Consider the following 25310-nt stretch of genomic DNA (forward strand, 5'->3'; position numbering starts at 1 on the left):
AGCGCAGGTAAGGCCGGCGGGGGGAGCGGCGGGGCCGGGGAGGGCCCGGCGGGGGGAGCCCCCGCCATGGCGGGCGGCGGGGTGAGGAGCCGGTGAGCTGCGGCGGCCGTTCCCTCGGCTCTCCGGCCCATGGTGCTGCCACCCTGCCCCATGGCGGAGTTCGTGGTGCCGCGGCACAGCGCGGTGATGGAGCGGCTCCGCCGGCGCATCGAGCTCTGCCGGCGGCACCACAGCGCCTGCGAGTCCCGCTACCAGGCCGTGTCCCCGGAGCGCCTGGAGCTGGAGCGCCAGCAAACCTTCGCCCTGCACCAGCGCTGCCTGCAGGCCAAGGCCAAGCGGGCCGGCAAGCACCGCCAGCCGCCCCCGGCGCCGCCGCCGCCCGCGCCCCCCCCGCCGGCCGCCGCCGCGGGAAGCGCCGACAGGAGCGGAGCCAACGGGCTGGAGGCCGAGGCGGCCGGCGGCGAGCAGCACGGCCGCGGCAGCGCGCTGATCGCGGTAAGGGCAGCGGCGGGGGCTGCGGGGGGAACCGGCGGGGGCTGCGGGGGGAACCGGCGGCCGGCGCGGCTGTGCCCGCGGGCACCGTGACCTGGGGAGCCGGCGCGGGGAGCGGGAGGGAGCAGGAGCCGGGCTGGGTGCGAGGCCGGGGCGGCAGGGCCGGGGCTGGCGGCGCTTGGCGGGGCGCTCGGGTCCGCGCTGCTGCAGCTTGGGCGCTGATCCGGGCCGGGTTGTTCTGTCTCTTGTCGCCGTTGCGTGCTGCGAGAGTTGGTAAAAACTGCGGTAGGAACAGGGGGTGGCTCTGCGGTGGTTCCAGTCGTTCGGAGCGGCGTTCTGGGAATGACGTTTCTGGCAAATTCACCTAAAATGTACCCGCAGAAACTGTCAGAGGAGCGTTAATACTGCCGTGGCTTTGCAGTTTTGGGTTCCTTGCTTATGTCTTTAAGCTGTCGGGGTTTAGTGGAGTCACTTGATAAGGTTATACTTACTACTGAGGAGGAAATTTTAAGACAAATAATGTGTCTATTACTTCTGGTACGTATTGGAGCGGGTTTCAGTGGAAAGGCAGCTGCTTATTTGCCACTTAGACTAGTGGGTGTGAGCACTATGGGAATCCCACTCCACCCATTAAAAACTGGCTTAGTTTCTCTGGCTTCTCTAGCATTTCTGGTTGTCAGGATATATTCATACAGCCTTGTTTGTATATCAAGATAGCTCTTGCTTAACTTATTCTGAGCCCTTTAAATATACTGCTACGGACTAATGTGTCAGTAATGTAGGTTAGTAGGATAACCTCTTAAAGACTGCCTGTCTTAATACCTGTCTTAAAACCTGGTGTTTCTAAATGGTGGCCTGCATGAAGATGATGCACTGTGGTTTTGAGTGCCTTTAAGAGGGAGCACTGGGTTAGCCTGAGACATTGCCAGGTTAATATATAGATCAAATAATTTTTAAGATGCTCTCTGTGTTTGGTCAGATTAGAAGGAAAGGCAGATGTGATTTTTCTGCTGTCTTGGACCTCATTTAGGTACAGTTTTTAAAACTTGTGTACCTGGGTATGACTGGACACCACGTGAGATACTGAAACACAGGTTTCATTGCTTGTCATCTTTAATGTAGCTAATATGTTCAGTTCACAGTATGTACAAAATAAGCTGCAATGTTATTCAGCAGGTTTGTCTCTGTTCTTGCTAATATACGTATGAGTATCTAGGACTTGCTGACTTTCCTGAAGACTGATACTTGTGACACAGTTAGAGCACTTCAGATGGCTGTTAGCAAAGGGTGCTTGAGGAATAGAGGAAACCTTGTGCACTCATGAGGGTCATCCTGTAGAATTTTGCACGTATCTGTTGTTTAGTAGGCCAATCTTGAATGTAAACTTGTGTCAGAACAGAAGTGACTCAAATTTGTATTTTATTATCTCCTGACTTGGTGGGATTCTTATTTCCTGTCTGGGCTCTAAGGCTTTTTGCATATGGGGCTCTATCCATTAATAATGTGTATTTCTGTTACACACAGAGCTCTTTAGCATGTCAAATCCTGTTGCTAAAACTGCCACCACACGTCTTCATATTGATCTTCTGAAAGAAAGACGTCTCTAATTCATTGGTGTCTTTTCAATTGCTTTGGATGTGGATTTGATCCAATTAGCATCCATTATAATGAGGACTCTCAAAAGCAGTGAGGTTCTGAAGTACACTGCACATCTGGGGAAGCTTTTCTTGTACAGGAAGCTGCTGCCAGTGGCCAATTTACACAACAGAAGAGGGTTTTAGTGTATGAATGACTCTTCCTCGTGCTGGCCTGCTGTTTCCTTCCTAGGAGACATGACTGTAAGCTTAATTGCAGCTGCTGATTCATCACCTTGTTACTAGGGTATAAAGTTGGTTTGCTTAGTAATTCAAGTTTTGAAAAACAACAACAACAACAACAAAAACTCTGCTGCTAATTTCTTTCCTTTGGCATAAAAGGTGCCTCTCTGGGTTGGTATTTTACCTCTAGCAATCATATAGCTGTTATCAAGACCAAGCATGTGCTTTGTGCAGGAAGGACGTGGGTTTGGTTTGCAATATTCAATAAAGTTTGGGTGAACACCAAAGTTATCTTGTTTTAAAATATCCTGGATGCATTCCTTTTGAAAGAATGCTGCTAGAGCAGTGAAACATGCATTATATCAACTATCACTGCTGTTACAATCCAGAGTTTTCCATGAAGCTTCTCTTGGAAACTGCTGTTTGGTGTGGAAAGTTAAAGAAGCATTTATTTTGATCCTTGAAGGAGAAACCAGCTAATGTGAAGGTAAAGGGTTTGTGATCTAGCATCAGGGAGCTTGTACTAGAGGAATGTGAAGCTGCACTGCCACAGGTGTGGACAGAGGACAGTGTCCAGTCCCAGATGTTGTACTTCAGAGCATATTCAGCAAGTTCAGAACAGGATAGCACCACCACTTCCTTCATAATGTCTTGCATGATTTTTCGTGTGGCCAAAATCAGATATTTTCTCTTCCATTAGTCTCTTACCTGTTCTAGATCCTCAAGTTGGATGGATCTTGCTTACAAGCAGAAGCAAAGGGTAGATTCTTCCTTTGTTTTCTTATTAAGTAGCTCTAAAATTTGAGCCACAGACTACAATATTGATACAGAAATACTTTAGTTTATTTGTGCACCGTGTAGACTCTGTTCTTCATTTAAGAAAAAGACAAAAAAATTATTAGCTTCCTATTTAAAAAAAAAAAAATGAGGCCAGTATTTAATGGGGAGTTCAAATATTGAAATTTACTTCCCATTTCTGTTGTTTAAGATGACATTATTAAGACTATGTTCAAAGTAGATGCTTAATGTTGTGATAATCTTAATTTTTGAGAAACAGGAAAGTTGGGAAGAAACAGGGATTGTCCCCTATAGCATTTTTTTCTCTTTGGCATGTTCTGGTTTGAGAAAGTTCGTTTTGAAAATGCTGTTTAATTTCTCAGTGGTAGGAAGACTGGCTCCCTTGTATTTCTGGGATTATAATGTAGTGTATTGCTGAGCTGAACAGAAAGTGCTTCCTTGACATGTCAATGAAGAGAATGGCAAGATCTGGATTTTCATCTCCATTCCTTGTTTTATGGTGTGGTCTCTGGGAAGGAGAGATCTACTCCCTTTTTCTTACTGTGTTTTTCCCCCACCTGAGAGCAGTTGTGTAGATGGTTGGCTTTGTCTAGCACTGCCACAGAACCACAGACAGTATTTCTGGAATGGGCAGAGAAGGGCTAGTCAGTGGCTTGTCTTGAAGTGCTTTGTGTTAATGCTGAAGAGCAGACCAGCATTGATTAGGGAGCAGTAGAAGTTTTTACATTCATTATAGGTAAGTTCTAATTTAAGCAAAGACACAGAGCAAAAAGTTTAAAAAGAAATTTAAGGAGAGCAACACAATGTTTCTTGGTTGAAAAGACCTAAAGTAATAAATTACAGGGAATAGATTGCCTGGGTTGTACTGACAAGCACTAGTAGCATTCCACTAAGGAATCTCAGGCTGGTACAGTGACAATTTGGAAGACCTCATTTTTCTGAAAGCTGTGGTATAGGGGTGTTAAATTGTGAAATTATGTTGTACCACAAAAATAGCAAGTTATTTCCATGTTATTTATATGTAACTATAGTGCAGTGTAGTCTTGCCACCATTGTTTTTGCTGACAAGTCTGATAGTTTGTTGCCCAACAACTCAGACAGGTTTTTCTTTGTCTCCTTTTAATTCTGTGTGAGGTATTGTTGTATATTTGAAACGTTTCCCTTACTAGATTAGTTAGATATGCAGTGATGCTTCCTAAATTGTAGGGGTCTGGGAGTGACTGATCTGTTGCTGCTGTTGAAGTTCAAGTGAGGTGGAGGATCTGGCACTGCAGCTAAAGGCACATCAGGTTTGTTTTTTTTTTATTCAGCAGAACAATTCCTGTAGCAGAAGCTGCCCATGGTGACTAATGCAGGGTTGGGATATTTATAGACCTGCATATCCACAGCCCTTCTTCACTCCAGCAGGCAGTCACCCAAATACAAAAGTCTTCTGGAATTAAAGTAAAAGTCAGAAATAAAATTAGTCCAGCAGTTTGGTTCTGACAACGCAGTGGAATGCAGGAACATGTTGGGTAATAAAATGTTTTCCTTGCAGGGGGAGTGCAGCTTTGGAAGCTGTGAGTAGAGGCACAGTAAATTGGGTGTTCTTACTATGTCATGTAGTCAAAACATGATGTTTTCTATCCCAAATTCATACCCTGCAATTCCTGATAATTGGATTATTGTTCCGTCTTAAGAGGTTGTCATCTTTGTTTCTCCTGTCCTTGGCTGGGCAGGAGAGGAGAATTTGTGTCTGTAGAGGGCCTATTGTGACCTCTGGTTCATGGGACCTTGACTGTGGTGCTACCACTGGCATGGAAGAAAAATTGCTATTCTGTTCTGGTTCCCCCTTCTAGCTGAGAATGCTGTTACCTAGCTAGATGGCAAATTAGAGCTAGATTTTTATTATGTTTCCAGAGTAAGACAGCATTTGTTCTTTGAAAATGACCAGTGTCATTCCTCCTGCTGGTATTTCATTAGAAAAAAAGTCAGGATATAATCAGTTTGTGTTCCTCACACAAGGAACCCACAGTTATGGCCTGACTTCCACGTGTGCTGCTGCCAAGTATGTGCATTTATTACCATGTTGAGAACTGTCTTTTTGATCACATGGATAAAATGCACCTCTGATGGTGTGTGTGGAGGAGGTACAGACTCTTTGCTGCAGTACTTTGGGTAAATGCTTTTGGGATGAAAGTTTTAGGCAACGATAAATAGCAGGGGTCTTGTAGGTTCTTCTTTTGTTGGGAGGTTGAGAGAATGGGATTACGTTTCTGTATCTGATCTTGTGACAATGGAAAGGACTGTCTGTGTGTTATAAATAGAATTGATTGATTCTGCTAAGGACACCATGGACAGCAAACCATAGGGTCACTGTGCCTTATGGCATGATAATGGACAATAAAACTAAAGCTAAAGGGATTTTCTTAGTGGGTAGCAAGCCGTGCTTTACTCTGTCAGTGTTCCTTTTTGGTTTTATTTTTCTTTCTCTTCTTTTTGTCAGAAGAGAACAGGTTTTTCTTGCCTTTTGAACTCTACTAGAGCAGCTTGATATGTAGATAGCTTGCAGTCTGACTTCTATCTCACATGCTCCTTCTTACTTCTTTTCTCCCAAAAAAATTTGGGAGAAACGGTGGAAGAACTGCACTTAATTTTTCTGCTAGGAATTCTGGAGATAAGCTAGCATGTAAGAAATGCACTTAAGAAAGGAATTTCAGAAGAGAAAGCTGTATTACTTGCAGAGTAGTCATATGAATGTATTTGGTTTGAGAATTTCAGGTTCTGTTACTCAAAATTGAACATGAGTAGATAGAAGGTATCAGGTTATATTTCTAATGTCAGAAGGAACCTGTAACTTTTGGCTCCCGGAAATGTGAAATTTGGCTATTCTTAATGTGAAAAGTGAACTAGGATGCAAGTGCAGTTGCATAGCTTCTAAAGCTTGGGAATTGTGTCCTGGTTATGAACTGGGCTCAATCTTTTCTGACACAGATAGAAGATAAGCAGATTTTCCTCCTTCTTATCTGTCTGTTGGCTGTTGTGCACAGGTAGGAGATCTTTCAAATCTTAGATTTATCTGAGGTGAAGAAAGGCTGGAAGCAGACCCCCAAAATGCTATGTCATTAGTGACTTTATTAAAGTTTGTTTGCTTGGGTTTTTTTTTTTTACAAAGTAATATAGTTTTAGGTCAAAGAAGGACTTTGTCTAGAGCAATAAAGTCAAGATACTGCTGTGAATCAGATATCTGAGTGTTACAACCATTAAAACCCGTACAGATCTGAAAGCTCCTAGGTGTTTTTATTGAGGGAAAGAGCCTGTGATGGAGATTAGGGGTTTATATCTTGTTTAGACTACAGTGAGTGTAACTTACAAGCATGGATGATTTAATTTTAGACTGGTTAGTTGCATATAGTGCAAATGGTGTAGTATGATAGCAAATACCTTGGCACAGATTAAGTTGTGGAATATTTTCCAGCAGCCCAGGTGGGTTTTGCAACCTGTGAAGAGCTGTGTGCAATTACAGCTGTAATGCTACAAAAATCCTAATTGTCTTGAGTTGTCTGTATGAATTATATTTACAGCAGTGACCCTAATGGGCATATATTCTGTTTTAATATAGAAATTTGCTTTAACAACAAAGAATATGTTCAGTGTACAAAACTAACTTACTACTTGTATGTCAGTTTTCAGGGAGTGTGTTTTTCTCTAATGATTTAGAGTTAAGGAGGATCCATTCCCAAACTCCAAGTGATTGACTCATCAAATGACCTTGGTCAAGTTACTCACCCACCTTGAGCTTCAGTTTTCCCAGTTGGAGTATTAAGTAAACAATGGGAAACCTGCTGAAAGCCAAATGTTAAAATTGACTTGAGGCTTCATTGCTTTCTGTTGTTTTGCTGCTTCACAAAAAAAGAAAAAAGAAAGATTTCATTATTCTTTCAAGTCAGTGTTTGAAAAATTTACTCTAGATCTGCTACTCTGACCTGTAGACCTAATGTTCAGATTAAGAGAATATGGAGCCTCCTCTGCAAATGTACATCTCGCCATGTCTACTAGGTCTTCTGCTGATCTCACTGTCTTGCTGCTATGAACCATCTAGAAGATCATAGTTTCCTGGGAAGCTGCAGTGTATCCCTCAGATAAAAATAAGATTTGGCTGCTACCTATAGTAGCGTTACAAAAATAGTGGCTTTTTCTGAAGGTCAGCTAACTGTAGACTGATTTAAAAAAATTACAATTAACTGTGAACTAGCTCTTCTGCTCTTGAATCAAAGAATGCAGTTGCCCAGGCAAGTGCTGTAAAATTCTTCTGATAATTTATGCTGGCTCTACATACAGTCTTTTACTTCAGTGCTGAGATCTTGAGGTTTCCTCTGTTTGTTCTTGAATGAGACAGTTTTCCCCAAGGCTTAGTGGACTGCATTGTGGGGACTGCAAGTAATACTCGAATCAGCATACTTGTCTTGAGGTTTGTTTAATGAGCTGCTTCTCTGCCATCTGAGAGAGCTGTTACTGGGTGAGCCATGCCTCGGCCGGGTGGCTTTTTGTAGGGATTCTCCTCCTGTGTCCTGCTGAGATGTATCAAAGGCATCTGGTACAGGTCAGGGGAGCTGATGGCAGCTTTCCCTCCTGAAGTGTCCTGCTCTGGTTGGGCAGTGTCCCTGCCCCACAGGTTTGTGTTGGTTTAGTAATTCCAGCACAAGCAAAGCACAACTTATTTTTTTTTTTTACAAAGTGCACTGGAGGGAAGGAAAAGTTTATAGTTGTCTTTGACGTGTGCATGAATTCTGTTTTCAGATGTTTTTGAGGTCACTGGAAAGAACTTTATATTTGAAAGAAAGGTGCCAGAAAAGAAGTTGAGTGAAAGCTCGGAAGCTCTGGTGGTAAATCTGTTGCTGTACCTTCTGGTTGCTTCTAGGTGGCACTACAATAAAATGAATAAGTGCGTTTTCTAGCGATGAGAAGCCAACTCTTGAGCTGGTTGGGGCTACGCTGGTCACAGTGCAGCAAGGTGCAGCTGGCACGTACTCTAGGAGAAAGGAGGAAAGAAATAAACTTACTTTGTTGTGATAGAATTATCTGAACTATATGAGTTGCATTTTACAGAAGTGTGAGACGGTGGTTGCTTGGTGACAAACTGGTTTTGCTTCAGTGCCAAAAATGTGATTGTGTACAAGATTTATATGCATAGTTCTTCTGCAAAAGTTATAATCTCAAGAGAAATGGTTCTTTTTTCCTGAATATTTAAATAGGAGACTGCTTTATAAATCTGTCTTACAGAACAATTATTCCATGTGTACATGGGCCAAATAAAATGCAGGTTTTTATTCTGGTCTAAAATTTCAATCTTAACATTATTCAATCTTTTTTTATTTTGAATAGGAAAAATCATATTCCATTCAAAGACCTGTCTCAGCTTTTTGTTGCTGTTGTCAAAGTATAAGACAGCTTTTAATTTTGTTTGAAGGAGAGTGCTCTATTTGTTACAGTACATATTTTTTTAAAGTTTGCCCTAAGAGATTATAATAAGAAAGTCACCTCATATGATGACTTGTAAAACAAATCATATCAAAGCAAAGTTTAAACCTTTTTTTAACCTTTTTTTTTTTTTTTTTTTTCTCTGAAATGTTTTAATCAGAGTTAGACAATGGTCTGGCAAGAAATAAAAATCCTAATCTATTAAATATAAAGCTAAATAGCTAAAACTTTCCTTTTTTTCTTTCTTTTCCAGCAGCTCCATGAGACTGTGAAAAGAAAGCTCGATAGTGCTGCTTCCCCTCAGAATGGAGACCAGCAGAATGGCTTTGGTGATGTATTTTCTGTGTCCAAGAAGCTGCGTCGTGATGATGGTCTTGGTGGAGTGAGTGGTTCTTCCAATGGAATGCCCCCTGTGTCTCCACTCCATCATCTTGACAAGAAATCTGGCAGTGGAGATACCTTACAGCTTAATGGAAAGCATCCGATGGGGTTAGATGGCATCAGCAAGAAGTGTCTTCCAGATTCCAGCCTGCAAATGAATGGAGGTGGTGATGGAGATGACTCATTTCCTCTGAGTTTGAACAAGGAGCTGAAGCAGGAGCCTGTAGATGATCTTCCGTGTATGATTGCTGGAGCAGGGGGTTCTATATCTCAGAATAACTTGATGCCTGATCTTAATCTTAATGAGCAAGAATGGAAGGAACTTATTGAGGAGCTTAATAGATCAGTGCCCGATGAAGACATGAAGGATCTCTTTAATGAAGATTTTGAAGAGAAAAAAGATGCAGATTCTTCAAATTCAGCTGCACAGACTCCATTGCCACAGGATATTAACATAAAGACTGAGTTTTCCCCAGCACCCTTTGAACAGGAACAGATGGGATCTCCCCAGGTGAGATCCACTTCATCAGGTCCAGCATTTATTGGTGCTGCCTCTGTACCTGTAAGTGCCGCTTCTCCAGCGGTTGGTAGTTCTCAGGCTATGTTTCAGCCTTCCAGTCAGTCACTGACTGAAAATCCTAATCAGTCCATGATGCAGGCATCAAACCACTCTCAGAACGTCCAGAGGCCTCTCTCCAATGTGTTGTTACCTGTGAAGGGTGCAGGAAGTGCCAAAGAAATGTCTTCTGCTCATCAACTTCAGCAGATTGCTGCCAAGCAGAAGAGAGACCAGATGCTGCAGAACCAGCAGCAAGCTTCACAAGTCCACCAAACTAATCAGATGTCTACGTGGCAACAGTCTGGGCCTTCTCATAGTCCACTGGCTGTCCCATATACCATGGAAAATCCCACTAGCCCATCAGTTTACCAGCCTGACTTCAACAATCAAAAACTCATGATGTCTAATTTGGGAAATAAAAGCTCCCCGAGAGCTGGAGGCAATTACCATGTGAACATTTTGGGTCATCAGCAAAACAGCTTGAACCAGAACCCTGTGAATAGTCAAAGCTCAATGCTAGACTATGGGAACACCAAACCTCTTTCACATTACAAAGCAGAATGTGAGCAGGGGGTGACAGTACCAGGTCAGAACAAGGCTCCCATGCTGGCATACATCCAGCAGCGCCAGCAGGCACCGCTCTCTCATGTGAGTGATGACCAAAATGGGATGATCCTGTTGAAACCCAAGCCTGGAAACATTACCTACCGACTGCCACACAGTCAGGTGAATGTTCTGGGGTTTTTAACCTTTGTTTAGTAGCAGATTTAAGGTTTTGCAAGAGGGTGGTCAGATAGGTAAAAGTTAGGGTATGGATCACTTAGTATTGTTTCAAAACAGTTGCCAAAAGATTTTAAAGAAGAAAATTATTATATGCAATAAGATAAGAATCAAGAACTCTTGTTTTCCCTTGGGGACAGCTTGTAATGCTTGGTTCTAGGTCATGTGGTAATGTGTGATTTCCAGCTTAATATACTTCGTGGTCAACAAATTATGTCACGCTTCATAAAAGCTTCTACTTACAAAGATAAATGGATGCTTTGTAAACTTTTGCCTAAAATAACTCATGTAAAACTGTAGTGTTAAACAGTGTTCTCAAAGAAGCTTTGATTTCTTTACCTTCTTTTTAGTCCCTACTTGTGTCAGAGTTGGCTTACTATAAAAAGACATACCTTTGGTTGCAGGTTTTTTGGAAAGAGATGGAAGTGGGGGCTGCATTCCTGATTTCTTGGGTGTTCCTTAGGGCTTTTCAAATCTAAGGATTTGTTATTGGTTAAACCTCTGGGGATTGGGGAAGCATGGGATATAAGAGAAATAAATCTTTAAGAATGAGTTATAGTAATAGTTGCTTGCTTGAAGCAATATGCTTCAGGTTTTCCTGTAAAATTCCAGAGGGTTCTGCATTGCCTTGCATAGAACTGATACTACAGGTATTTTGCAGGTGGAAATTAGGTAGTGAGTGGAGGTACAGACTTGTTGGGATTCTGTAACGTGCCTACAGTGCACATACTAGAGGCCTTGTTGAAAAAAAAAAGGTGTTTGTTACAAGGATTAAAGCTGTCTAGTAAAAGCTGTTGGAAATCCAATGCTAGTAACACGTCCCCTCGACCAAACAAAACCAACCACCAGTGAAAAAGATCTGATTAGTGTATGATAAAGACCACACTGATGTACAAATAAAAATCTGAGATCAATGTGTGCTTCCTAAGGCACAAAAACATTTACTGTCTGTACAAGCTAGCAGAAGTAACAATCTAAAGACATTTTGGTGGAAGAAGAAAGGGAAAGGTAGAGATGATAGTGCATGTCACATCTCCCTGTCACTGAAAGCATGAGGGAACCTTGGATCTGCACTGCCATGCTTGCACTGCATGAGCAGAAATACTGATGAACCCTTCTGGAGAATGTCTCAAAAGCTTACAGACAGAGCAACTTCACCCAGCATTACCTGTATATGGCTCATGATTTCTTGTGAAACTGCAGAGAGTGAGAATCAACAGCCAGACCCATTAGCTGAATTCTAATCTTGAAAGTAGTAGCTGTGTAGTTAGAGATAAAGCTGAACTGTGCTTAAAAACTGCAAGAATTGTCAAATTTCAAACAGATTTGCCAAAGAGGACAGGATGAGATCTTGAATGCTAACTATTTAATGCTGGTTTTATCTTAGTTTCACTCTCTAAAAAAAAGCAGACTTTGCGAAAAATGAGAGGCTTATCTGTAGTAGTATTTTTCTGTCTGGAATACGGTGGTGGTTGGATAGCTGGAAAAACGTGTTGAGACATTTTGATCAGTAATAGCCTTCAAATACTTTGATACTAGAAAAAGCAACTTCAGGGGGGAAGGGTTAAACACTTCTTGAATTGCATGTTGACAGGAGAGGCAGGATTTAAATAAATGTTTTGTATAATGAACATTTTAAAGTAGTGTTTGAAAAGCTGCTACCAGAGGTAACTGAAGCTGATGTGTTTGAAGTGCTGTTCATTAACTGGCACTGTTCCTCTGGCTGAACAGAAGTTATGGAGTGTCTGACTGATCTGTCACTCCTGTGTCTGGCTCTTTATAGATGGATTTTTGGCTGTCTTTAATTAGCTGAACTGGGAACTGTATCACACTTTGCCTTTTCTGTTAGAAGGTTCACAGGTGAAGACATTATTGCATAAAGATGGCAAACTGTAAGGAACGGATCTAATTTTTATTAAATACAGTAAATATACAAATAAGCAATAGTTGTCAATTTCTGTTTTTCTGAGATGTGCTGATTCCCCTCCCAGTGTAGACTTTGTCTGTTAAGTGATTTAATAATGATTAAAATAATACAAATTGTGCTCATCACCACTGAAGTGCCTTTCCTCATCTGTGTAATTACATAGTTTCTAAACTGTAGTTTCTAACCTCTTTCTGGTTTTCTACACGTTGCAGGATCAAAACCCTTCTCCTAACGTTCCTCGTGTTCCTGTCTCTGTCCCGGGCCCTGGTGTGAGTGCCCAGGCTCCCAACGTCTCCATGGCAGGTAACCACAGCAACACACCTTATCTCAGCACTCAGCAGCAAGCAGCAGTGATGAAGCAACAAAAGCACTTGCTCATGGAGCAACAGAAGCAGCAGTTCCTCATGGAGCAGAGACAGCAACACCTTCTGGCTGAGCAGGTGAGAGGGGCCAGCAGGCTTTTTTTTCTTTGCATTGATTTACTTTGGTGGACAGAAGTAGGATTTGAGATTGTATTTAATAGTTATCACATGACAAAATAAAGAATATAGGTTCTCTTTATTCTAAGTAAAGAATAAAGGCACTCTGGTATCATAAGTATAATTGCTGTTCTATGTTTCTATAAAAGTAATTTAAAAACATAGCACTTGGTTGGCAAGGCTTCTTTTTTTCTGCTGTTACAAGGCACAGTGGTGAATTAAATGGGTAGAATTGAGTAGTGTGAAAATGCAGGACAATAATAAAGGTAGAGAAGGTACCATACCATCGATGGTGTAATGCTCTGTGGAAGGAGAAATGCAAATTAAATTGGAGCAAAAATAAAATCTAAGTTTGGGATCGTGTTGATGTGTTTTGTAGAGTTTTAAAAATGGAAGCAATAAGCAAGGGACTCTGAGCTCATTGGGCCTTCTGCTTTTCTTCCCTGTGACATCCACACCAGTTCATGTTTCAAGTTTTAATACATCTTTCACTTGTTTGTTAGAGGAAAATAAATAGACATCTGCATCCAGCTTGCATCTTATCCTGCCAAAAGAATTTAACTCTGCTGTCCATCAAACTGCAGAAAGCTGCTTTAAAATCTCTTGGGGGGAAATAGGCTCCTTGTGTGAACCTTTCTAAGATTTAAAACTTTTACAAGTCTTTCAGCAGGGAGTCAGCCCAAAGGACACGATTCCTGTGAAATCAGTGCTTTTCTGCATTTTTAAGAGTTCATGGAGGCATGTCCCAGGCACTGACACTGTGCATATAGAGAAATTATCAGTATATGGAATGGTGGAAGGGGAAGATGAATTTTCAAAGACTTGTGAGACCCAGGGAGATCCTGGTATTCACATCTTCTGGAAAAAGTGTATTGATCTGCACTGCTGAAAGGTTTTGTCTTCGAAGATAATGGTGGTAAGGAGAGGGACTGAAGAGCCATGGAAAGCATTGTCTTAGGGGATAATGGGAGGGGAAAAAAAGAGTCAGTGGCTTAGTGAAAAAAAACCCCAAACCTTACATTTTCCCCTGAGAATAAAAAAAAAAAAAATTAAAATTAAAAAATGTAAATGCTCAGAAGTCCTTCACCTAATAACAGTTGGGAATGTGTAATTTCCTTAATTTTCAGCACTGTTAAAAGGTGATAAATCTGAATGTTCTCAGTTTTTAGAGTTGGGAGTTGTTAGAAAAAATACTGGTAGACAGGATTTTCACTGGAAATAGTAGTTTGGAAAATAGAGATGGTGAGAGAAGGTCAAGTAATGGTTGTGTGTGTGGACACCTTAACTTTTATTGCAGCAACTGTCCATCAGAAGCTTTATTCAAGATAGAGGGAAATGATAGAGTCTCCTCTGAATTGAAATCTTGGTTGTGGAGAATATTTTGAGGGGAGAGGCTAGAATCTGCAGTATTGTGGAGCTGTGACTGTGCCAAGTCCTATCTAATAGCTTTTCTGATCACTTAAAGACTTGGGTTAAAATTGAGGACTAGAGTGAGGTGACAGAAAAGCTCCTTCAGTTCTCCACCCAGTGTAGATAAAATCATAAGATTTTGCTTGGCAAAGTTTTAAAGAAAATGGTCTGAACATTGGTAAAGATATTTGATAGTTGGGTGCAAACACAGTTTGGGCAAGGAAATATTGTGGTGGAAATATTGCTTATGTTGATAAATATCTTAAGCAGTGTTGAAATAGATTTTTTTTTTCACACATATTTGCAGCTGCTTAGACAGCACATGTTGCTGTATTATCAGTGTTATGAAAATATTTTATTACTGTCCTAGTTATGGTAACTGCATCTAACTTCTGCATAAAATGACAGAATGGTTTGGGGTGGAAGGGACCTGAAAGATCACATAGTTCCATCCCCCCTGCATGGGCAGGGACACCTGTCTTCACCTCTGCATAGTGATACTGGATCTCTGATCCCAAATAAGGAGCAGCTTTGCTTGGGAGCTGAAGAGCCTTGGATGTTGCATTTGCCACATTTCTTGCCCTTTTGCTGCCCAGTCAGGTTATATCTTGTTAGCATTCTAGTTTTATATTAATTTCTCTGGATACATGTGATACAGGATGTAGTTTTACAAAAAGATTTCTGAATGATTGGATCTCTATTTTGCAGCAGAACTTCAGTTTCAGGTCACATTAGTGCTATTCCCTGTGACACTAAAGCTTTATTTGCATTTGATAGTCTGCCTTTTGTTTTGTTATGAGCCAGGTTCTGCAGTTCTGAGTTTCTCTCAAAACTGTGGCATCTCTTCTTGGCTTCTGTGGTCAGCCTCTTTCAGGTTTGACTGGTCCTGCAAGTAGCAGGTCCTTTCTGTCAAGCAGCCTGCCCTCTTCATTCCTCTGCATGTCTCAACGGCTTCTTAGTTCTAGACATTTCAAAAGGGAGATAGTAAATGTGAATCTGCCCATTCATTACACTGCACTGTCTCTTCTTTAAAGGCTTATTGCTTGTGTCTTTGCCCCTCTACTCTTAGAAGGGAATTTCTGTGCTCTGTGCAACTATAACTATCAGTAGTATTACTTTAGGTAAGTATCACTATTTAATTAACTCAGAAGTCCAGTACAGTTGAAGGTACCTGTGGAAGAAGGGCTAGAAATGCTCTGCCTGATACGTTTGATATTTATAAAAGCATCCTGTGGGCTATTCATGCTGTCAGGATCTGACTGTACTCTTAGGGCACCTGCACACACTCTCAACATTCCCTGCAGTTTCATTTCCCCCAGAAGTTTCCCAAATAAAATGTGCTTGTTTTATTTTTCAAATATTTTTATCATAAAGTAGATAGAGCTTGAATGTGCTTTCAAAGAGGCAGGTTATTTTGAATCATTAGTAGGGTTTGCGTCTGTTACTGGTGCGTCGTTAAGAAAATGGTTTTGAGCAGTGTGTAGCTTCTGTTATAAACTTAGTTGTGCAGTTTTCCATAGTCTTCTAGGAAAACCTGTGGTATGTAAAGGTTTGTATAGTTTTTTCATTTTTTAAAACAAGAGCTAGATAAAGAGCTAGATCCTGAAATGTGGGCTGTTGTCTTTTTGTCTCTGTGCTCCTAGTCTTGTCACTCATCAGATTAAACTGACTGTGTTTGTACCTTGGGAGCAAAGATCTGAAGTGACTTTAATGCTGCAGAAGCCCCTTTAGTTATCAGCTTGGTGTAAAAGTATCCAGAAAGCTTGTTTCTATCCAAGATAGTCACCCTTGGAAAAAGCTTGACTTGTTTTCTAATTGTCTTGCATTGGACCTTTCCTAGGAGAAGCAGCGGCAGCAGCAGGAGCAGCAGCTGCAGCGGCATCTGACTCGGCCACCCCCCCAGTATCAGGATCAGCCACAGAATCCATACCAGCAGCAGGTTGGACAGTTCACAGGTAAGTAGACATGGCAATTGAAATAATGGCAGAAGAATATCAGGAGTAAAAAGCAAGGTGTCTTTAAATTTCCTGGACTGGAGGGCTTTTAATTAATTTATTATAACGTCTTCCCACATCACTGAAAGCTTCTAGACACATACACTTAGTTGCAGATTAACAGCTTCCCCTAACCCAGATATCTGGGACAACTTAAGCTTCTGATTCTTATCTTGTGTTGGAAGTGGTTAAAATTCTTAAGTACCTTCATTGTTCTCAAGGCCTTTTTATACTACCATTTTCCATTGCAGGTTGTAAATACTCCTTAACTTTCATATCTTTCTGTGATCTTAGGATTTGGGTGTTTTTCTGAGGCCTGATATCACTACAGCTTGTTAATGTCACAGGCCCACATTAAAGAAAAATAAGTATTGTTTTTCTCATCTACTAGGATGAGTTTAAAATTCTCTAATGTTCTTATCCATGCTGCCTTTAGAAGGGAATGCAATTTGAGCTATATATTCATGTCCTGCATGTTTTGGTTTCTTTTTTTTTGTAGAAGTAGCAGCTTGGTAGGTCTTCAGTGTGTTAACACTGATAAATAAAAGATGATGTTACCATTCAGCTGGAATAGCTTTATGGATGTAGAAGAACTAGAGAACAGTAAAAACTTATCTCCTTGAGAACTCCTTACTTAATAGGTCATCAAGAAACCACTTGTCTGTTTTCATCAATCTGAAGTACAAAAAAATGCTTAGTCTCTTCTTCTTGTTTCCTTACTCTGTGTTCCCACAGAAATAAATAGTGAAGGGAAAAGATGCAGATGGAAATGTGATGCCCTCATTCTGATGGCACTGCTGGTTATGCAGTGTCTAGTAGAGCTGTGACTGGGTTTAGTTACTGAACTGCAAAAACTTGATACCAGTACAAAAGGATTGTGTATTAACAGGGACCGGTAGTATCCTTCAAATATTGTCCTGAAATATTTTTTTTCCTCCTGCCACTTTTCTACAGAAATGCAGTAGGACACCCATGAGAAACAGAGCATGTTTTGCTATAATGAACATCAGCATTATTTAAATTCTTTGTTCCTTATTACTATGATTGTAACTATTGTTTTTGCATCTTAAATCCTCGTACGTGTACTACCTCCTCACTGTACTGTTCCAGTAAGACTTTTTCCCCCACACACCCTAACATTGGTGGTTTTATGGTGTGCTTTGTTGGTAATGAAGTCAATATAATTTGAATTATGTTTGAATAAAGTTGTATTTGAATACATTTTGAATTAACAAGAATAGAGAGCCAGTATTCCTCAGCTGTCTTAAAATATGAAAAAATTCTGCAACTTATTTTTTGGTTTGAAAATAGAGAAAGTACTAGAGTAGGTATGTTTCCCTTTGTTGACTGTAAGAGGGTAGGAAGAGTTTATATGCATTGCACTTCACAGTGGTTTTCTGTGTTTTGGTGGGTTGTGGTTTGTTTTTTTTTTTTTGCTTTAACTAGGGGACTGTTTCTTCTACAGGAAGAAACTTTTACTCAATTTACAAGAAGACAGAACTTCTTTTGGTTTGCTAAAAGGACTTATTGTTGCAAGTCATCTTGCTTGTTATCAGCATCGTGTATTAACATAGTGAATAGGTCATCATGGAAATCCAATTGATACATGACCAAAAATTTCTGAAAGTTAAACAAAATAGAAGACATTTCTGAAACTGTGGAAACGCAGGAGTGGGAGCTGTATGAGACACACTGTATGCATGGAATGACTGACAATGTGTGTGTGCAGGAAGTGGTATTTTTTTAACAGCCTAGCAAACTGTGCATGCACTTCAAAGTATGTTTGCAGACCTTTGTTCACAAGGAGGTATCAGAGTCCTGCCTTTAAAGTCTTAATTATTTTTTTTTAATTGATGATACTGAACTCTTAGAAGTGGTATCCAGATTTTTTAGGACATTGGCGTATCTTTGTTTGAGATCAAGGTAGAGGTGCTAACTGGAGCAACAGTTGACAACCTTTAATTAAAGTTCTGCTGCTGAGTGTGTGTTGGTTGCAGAGGCTGGTTTATACAAATGCAGCTGCACCTCCTTTCTGGATTGAAGTGTCTACGAATCTAGCTTGGGTCTGGTTGAACTGAGGTGTTTAACGTGCAAAATACTTGTATTTCAGGGTCATCTTCAGCCATGCCTGGGGTCAATAATTTAGGACAGTCCAGCTCCAGTAGTCCACGGATGTTTCCTCAGCCCCAGAACATGATTCAGATGGGACCTGGACACAGTTCTGTTCTTCCGCTCCAGTCGGGCTCCAGCCAGCAGGATCGAGGGGTGACTCAGTATAACAATATGCAAAACATGCAGCGAGGGGGATTGTACAACTTGGCATCTGGGATGACCCAGATGGTTCCCCAGCATGCAACACAAAGTGCCAATGGACAGCCACCCATGCAGAGACAGGGCAGCCTGGGCCAGGGTGCTGCTGTTCCTGCTGGGTATGGGCAGAACACCTTAGCAAACTCAAGCATTTCTCAGCAGCACAATAAAGGTGCACTGAATCCAACCTTATCTAAGCCACAGATGGCCAGAGTACCAGCTGCTATGGGGGCTCAGAATCCATCTTGGCAACACCAAGGTATCCCTAACATTAACAACCAGACACAAGCAAACAGTGGCTTAGGACCGTTTACTGCCAGCTCCTCTTTCCACATGCAGCAGACTCATCTAAAGATGGCCAACCAACAGTTTGCCCAAGGAATGCCTCAGGTAAGCCTAAGCACCAGCAGACCCATGACCTCTATGAATGCTGCTGTCTCTGGGCAGATGCTGTCATCATCTTTGGGTGCGCAGCAGCGGACGAACCCTCCTACGCAGCAGCAGGTCCCCTCACAGCAAGTCTTGCCTGGCATCAACCAGACTGTTCCAGATCTGAACGCTTTCAGCCAGAACCCAAATCAGCAAATGCCCAACAGAGGTAATCTGCACTGTAGTCAAGGGTTCCCTGTGAGGACAACCAGTCAAGAGCTGCCTTTTGCCTACAGCGGCCAGTCGGGCAATAATGGACTTCAGAACTTAACTGGTGACACAGACCTGATAGACTCTTTGCTGAAAAACAGGACTTCAGAGGAGTGGATGAATGATTTGGATGAGTTGTTAGGGACTCATTAAAATGGGGCCAGGGGCGGGGGGGGGGGTTTCTGCTTTTTTTTTTTTTTTTTAATTATTTCATGAAATATAAACAACACTTGGACCAAAAAACCTGTGGCATTGAGACTTGCAGGCATTAGAGGGAAATGGGTTGGGAAAGGGACTTCTCAACAGCTTCCTTCCCGGGGAGCGGGACGCGTGGTGGCGGCGCACCAAGCAGGGCTGCAGGAAGAGTGCGCTTTCCCTGGGTGTCTCTGAGGAGTCACAAGCTTTGAACAGGTCAAAAAACGCTCTGTGTGTCCTAGCCAGCCTTTCAGAAATCTCACTTGCAGTGTTCTAAAATGGAACCTTTTAATTCTTTAAAAACAAAACAAAATTCCACACAAGTAGTTGCAGAACGAAAGCAAGTAGTCGCACAGATTGTTTTTAGGGCTTGGTCTCCTGCAGCTATTACTTGTAATCCTTATTTGTTCATAGATTGACATGGTGTTATAGTACTGTCCATCAAACTTCTGACTTTTTTTTTGAGAAGAGTATACTTGCAAAATGTTCTGAATTGTTTCTTTTCCCCATCGCTGAAGCATGTGCCTGTACTCTCAGTAAGCAAGTGATATTTCGGAGTAAATATTTCTAGATGCTGGTAACAGATGAAAGAAAGTATTAAAACCTGGCCAGTTAGTCTAGGTAGTTGTCTTCATAGATTGTAGTCTTCTAAGCTGCAGTTTGCACTCTGTTGTAGAGAGGCACAGTTCTTGGCTTATCCCTTGCTGTGTTTAAAGGGGGAATTTCTTACGGGAGGACTTTTAAACTATGTAGGTTTAACATGAATTGTAAAGCCATTTACTTTGCACCTGTTTCTTCATAACTTATTTCCAAATTAGTTGTATTTAAATGAAGGCTTTGCTTCATGACAGCTCATCTGGTTTACTTTGCTGTAAAAAGTAAAATGAACTTCTGAGATCATTTCATTCCCCAAAGGTAGCAATGGTGCAGTGAGCACAAGACTTTGTCACCTCAGGAGAAAAAATGAGGAATAAGGAATTTGGCTGAGAGGTGAAAAGTCCTTATCAGCAATAGTAGCACAGGCAGCCTGAGAGGATACTTGTGTCAGGGTTACTCCAATATAGAAGTCTCCCCCCTTTAAATACTTGGGTTTATGTGTGTCATGTTTTGGCTTGTTTATTTTTGATTTTTTTTTTTTTGGATACTGGATTACGAGTTTGATAATCTTTCCATAGACTGGTGGATTTACTTCTTTAATATCTCTTGAAGCAGATGCTGGTTCTTCAGCCCAAGGAGACCTCTTATCCATGTGTTGGGATCAGTCCCAGAAAGGACAAAATCGACAATGGGAACAGTCAGTGTTCCAGAGTCCTTACTTTCTACCAAAAAAATCCCCTATCCACCAACAAACCACCTTGCCTTAACCTTTGTTTTAAAATTGAAATGAAAGCTTTTCTTTTAAATGCACAAATACCTCTTCCCTTTTAAATCCACTTTTTTGGAAAACTCCTGTGAAATTTCTAATCAAACCCAGCATTGTGACTTAAAAAGCAATTTCCTTCAGCACAAACTGGCTTCTTCAGGAGTTTTCTGCACTGCAGATATGTGTGAGAGAGGGCTTTTTCCAGAGTGGGTGAAGGGAAGTGAAGGATATCATTGATTTCAAAGAAGGAAAATATTTTGCTGTATCTGCAGCTCCTTTATGAGACAATTTGCACTTTTAAAAACTGCTTTTTAACACTAATACTTTAACCCTTTCCAAATATGCATGGAACATGGTTTGTCCAGCACACTTACTTAGTGTGGATGAATTACTCTGTTGAACATATTTGATGTTATATCATGTTGAACTGTTGGTGAAAGATGTACATTGATCAGTGGATCCCACCATTGAGTAGTGGAGAAAACTTCACTGAAGCAGATTTAATCCCTTGTAGAGCTTGTGAAAAGATAACACAGAGATTGTCTTTGGATGGGAAGATGACGGTGTTAGTGACTTTGGTTGTTGACACTTCTGATATTTTCTAGAATAAGTAGCTGAGATGCAAATAACTGATGCTAACTTTTCTTGTACTGGCAATCTAAGGAAAGAGCTAGTGAGTTTGGTTTACTGTTAAGTTAAACCAAAAACTGGTCCAAGGTAAGTGTTGTTAGAAGAGTATAGATAAACTAGCAATCGCAGTGGCAGGAGTGTTTGCTATATTTTTATTTTTAAAGGTTAACTTTGCACCAGTGTGCCTTCCCTTCCTGTTGGGAGTGCTTGGGACCTCATTATTTCAAGTGACATCCTTTAATGTCACTAGTTTTTTGATCCCCGTACAAACACTTGAGAGACACAACAGGGTAATAGGATCCAGCTTTTATTTCTTCCCTGTTAAGTTTGTGGTAAAATTTGCTACGTTTTCCAGTAGATTTTGCACACAGACTTTGTTCTGAATAAGTCAAAATACAAACCATCCAGTTGTGATTTCTTAGTTAGAGGAAAGAACATCTGCTGTTTGCATTATTACTACCAAAAAGGCAATCCAGCTAAATGTCCAGGAAAATGCAGATGTACTCTTTCCTCCACTGTTTCTGGAAGCTAAGGTGGATATTGCCCGGCTTGACCAGTGGGTTTGTTCAGGAAGGTATCTAAATTTGATGACAGGGCCTTTTCATGGTACTGTTGAGCTAAAATCAATTGGGGTTCTAGGCAAACTGGCTTATGATACCCATCGGTCCCCATGTGTGAACAGGATCCAAGCAGCATCTAACCTGGCAGGCAAAGCAGCCCGTGTTTCTGCTTTTGGGCCCTGGCCACATCGTGTACCCAGATTGCTGGGAATCTGGTATCACTGTAACCGAGTTGAAACAGTTCAATGGAAATGAAAATATGGTTTAGATGTACATAGGTGCATGGGTAGGGCTGGGCTTTGCCTTTATGCCCTGAGACATGTAGCTGTCTATATATATATGCACTTGGGCTTTCCATTTGCTGCAGCTTCAGAGCAATAAAATGTATCTCCCCTGAGCTGTACCTGGCCAGCCGCCCATGGCTTTATTTATAAACTGCGGCTTTGGTTGGGCAGGAAAGGTGAGAGTGTCACTGTGCAACATCCACTGCCTTCCAAAAACCACAATTTAATTGAAAAGGGTGCTCAAAATTTTGTTATACACATTTCCTTTGTGTAAATAAATGTTTACAATTTTATATTAAAGATTTGAATAAGAGTTAGATCTTCTGACTGTATATTTTTTACTTTTTATAGATTTTAAAACTATAATTCTTTATATATGTGTTTGGGGGGGTATTATGGTAAGTTCTATGCTTGTAAATGGAGAACAGTTGAATTTGATGCTAACCTTTATGAATTTTTGTCATTGAAATGTATAAAGAGTCCATTAATCCCCTTATTCTTTTACTACAATTACTGGTGCACACCAAAAAGAAATCCTTCACTTCTGTTTTATCATTATAAAATAAATATTTTGCTAGTGTATTAAACATACATGGTGTGACTTTATACATTTGTGTGAGCTCAGTGGTGCTGTCCCTAGTGAGATGACTCCGTTCCAACACAGGTTTTCTCACCCTGTTGCTGTGGCTCAAACACTCTGCTGTGTCGTTCCAATTCTTACGGCTTCAGAAAGTGCATTTAAACAGGCCAGAACTGGATAATGAGGCCTTTAGAGAACTTTCCTTTGAAAACAAGACTTTATGCTACACCTACTGTTTCTGGATTATTTTTTTTAAATGCAGTTCCTTAAGCTAGGAACTGGGACTGCAGTCTTTGTTACGAGTGGAATGATGTTCATAACTACTCACACATGCAAAATCGTGGAGTTCCAATAATATGGTCAGATTATCTCAAAAATATCAGGCCTTAGTGGTTTAAAAAGCCACTAGAGCTGGCGAGTTGAAGAGGCTGTGGAAAACAATGGCAAAATAGGTTTTTCAGCCCCTGCTGGATTGTTGAGCCTCTTAAGATGGACACTCTTAAGATGACATGTCTTGATGGTTAGAAGTAAAGCAACATGGCTCCATCAGTGCCCAGAGGAGCCTGACTCTAGAGGTGTGTGTTTGCATGTTAAGGTGTTCTTGTTAGCAAGTTGTTACTTGATTAATTGCTCTGAGGTCAGCATTTCAAAGCAGTCCTCCTAGTGAATCATACCACTTGCAGCAGACCCAAGAATTCAGCTAGTTATATAGTATTTCCTGTTTGCCAAGAGTGCCTTTTGACTGATGATACCTACTCTTAAGTTCTAAACTAACATCTCAAACCTTTTCAAATGAAGACCAAGCAGTTGTGATAATTTGTAAAGCGTGACGTGTTTCTTGCTGAGGCTGTATTCATTTTACATGTTACTTTGATTTCAAGCATTCCCCTTTATAAAAATAACCTTAATCAGCTTCAAACATTGAAGGATCCTTCTACAAGTGTAGACAAGTGCCTTACTGTATAGCTGTTGTGCTTAAGGGCCCAGCTTGGAGCCTTCAGGTGTTCTCACAAAGTGCATCCTGACTTACCTGAGTATATTCCTCTGCAAATTTTGAGTTGAGTTTGGGGGGAGAGGAGACCTGTAACTTCAGAAGCTTATAAAGAACCAAATGTAATAGTGACAATACAAGAGAGCTGCTTCTAGCCCTCGAACTGTGTTCTTTATTCACTTTTGCTTTTTGTCCCATTGAAAGTGCTACATTGTATTTAATGTTGAGTAAAACAACTTTCCCACACTGTTGCCTGCTGAAGTGACATGCATGTTTTTCCAGAGATTTTTTAAGGAGTCAGTGGCAGCTGGTGACCAACCTCTGCTTAGAAACTGATTTGTTTTTTTCACTTGATGTTAGTGTTTTGCCTGGGGCTAATGGAAATCTGGGAGTGTCTCTGAAGCCTGAATTGTTTGTTGAAGTGGTATAAGCAGAAGTAGACTCCTGGTGACATTGCTGCTCTCTTATATTTGACACCTCAGATGAAATTTTCAGTCACCAAGAGTTTATATTAATTGTTTTATTTCTGTTTCAGTCTGGGGCTGCTAGCAGCTTGGGAGGGTCTAAAGTCACATCATATGAATGTTTTGCAGAGAAAGGGAGAAGTTTTGATACTCCATGTGCATTTTTTTTTAAGTGTATGCTTGTATATTTGAATTAAGCATTCAACTTGCTAAGCTGTTGCAATGAGGTTTTGAGGTGATCAAGAGCCAAACCAGGAGAACAAACTTGCTGTGTCCCGCTCATGAGAATCTGGAGGTTTGGTTATTTCTTTTTGGTATTGTATGCAAATTCTGTACTGAGATATTGTGGGTGTGATTATACAGAGAAATGCAATGGCTCAATGGCGTCCTGTCACCACCTTTCACCAAAATTAAGGGAGAACCTCAGCTGATAACAAATTACACCTTTTTTCTCCTTTTTTGGTTTAAAAACTTTGAAGTCAGAGTAGTCTTACCCATATGAAGTTGCTCCAAAACACAGGATCAGTTTGTGCACTGGTGCATGTTTTGTGTTTATGGAGAGCAAAGTTATTCAGGGCTAAAATATTTCTGTTCTTCACATTTTACATTTTATAATTCTGATGTTGGTGTAACGTTTCTGAGGGTCCATGTGTTTCTCCATCCTCTGCTGCCTTCCATTTGGAACCAAGAACTTTTATATGTTAGCCAGAATTGTAAAAATATCAGAAAACTACAAAAAGTGACTGAGCACTAGAAAAGAGCCATGGTCCTGTTTGGCAAGCTTGCAGTATTAATAGGATAAAAGATCTGAATGCTCTTTTAAAAATTCAGAATCCAGTAAAAGAATTAAGTTACTCCAGCTGAAGTCTAGAAAATACGTGATCAACTATTACTTGGAATAAGGGCAGAAGGTCAAGTCATTAACTTGTGAATGCTTGTTAATAATTTTTACAACCTTGAGCATAATTTAGATGCCTTAGAGCTGAGTAAAGCTAGCAATAAAAGGGCTGGAAAAAAATCTCATCTTTCAGTTGGCAGCAACACTTAATTCAATGACAGTGCAAAATTCTGTAAATATAATTGCAAGAATTTCAGTTGGTGCACACAAAACTTTGGCTGTTACATAGTTCAGCAGAAGGAACTTGTCTGCAACAGGTTTTCTGAGGTTGGCTGCTTTGGAAAATGGTGTGGCATGGG

The 25310-nt window shown here is 40.9% G+C and overlaps 1 protein-coding gene across 2 annotated transcripts; it reads left to right on the forward strand.

Moving 5' to 3' along the window:
- Positions 1–22669, forward strand: MAML1 (mastermind like transcriptional coactivator 1). 2 transcript variants are annotated; one of them, XM_051631089.1, is made up of 5 exons: positions 1–495; positions 8821–10233; positions 12427–12654; positions 15944–16058; positions 18208–22669. In XM_051631089.1, the coding sequence occupies exons 1-5, from the start codon at positions 130–132 to the stop codon at positions 19197–19199; spliced, it is 3114 nt and encodes a 1037-aa protein (XP_051487049.1). In that variant the 5' UTR covers positions 1–129; the 3' UTR covers positions 19200–22669. The 2 variants fall into 2 exon arrangements, with proteins under 2 accessions (XP_051487049.1, XP_051487050.1); XM_051631090.1 differs by having other exon boundaries at positions 8824–10233.
- Positions 22670–25310: the final 2641 nt, after the last annotated feature.

Source organism: Apus apus, chromosome 13, assembly GCF_020740795.1.
Source record: "Apus apus isolate bApuApu2 chromosome 13, bApuApu2.pri.cur, whole genome shotgun sequence".
Taxonomy (NCBI): Eukaryota; Metazoa; Chordata; class Aves; order Apodiformes; family Apodidae; genus Apus; species Apus apus.

What these genes read in the sequence shown, in the direction of transcription:
- MAML1 (XM_051631089.1), top strand. Translation starts at nt 130, where the DNA reads ATGGTGCTGCCACCCTGCCCCATGGCGGAGTTCGTGGTGCCGCGGCAC. An exon ending in AACACCTTCTGGCTGAGCAG is followed by an intron (nt 12,655 to 15,943) that starts GTGAGAGGGGCC and finishes GACCTTTCCTAG; the next exon opens with GAGAAGCAGCGGCAGCAGCA. An exon ending in GCAGGTTGGACAGTTCACAG is followed by an intron (nt 16,059 to 18,207) that starts GTAAGTAGACAT and finishes CTTGTATTTCAG; the next exon opens with GGTCATCTTCAGCCATGCCT.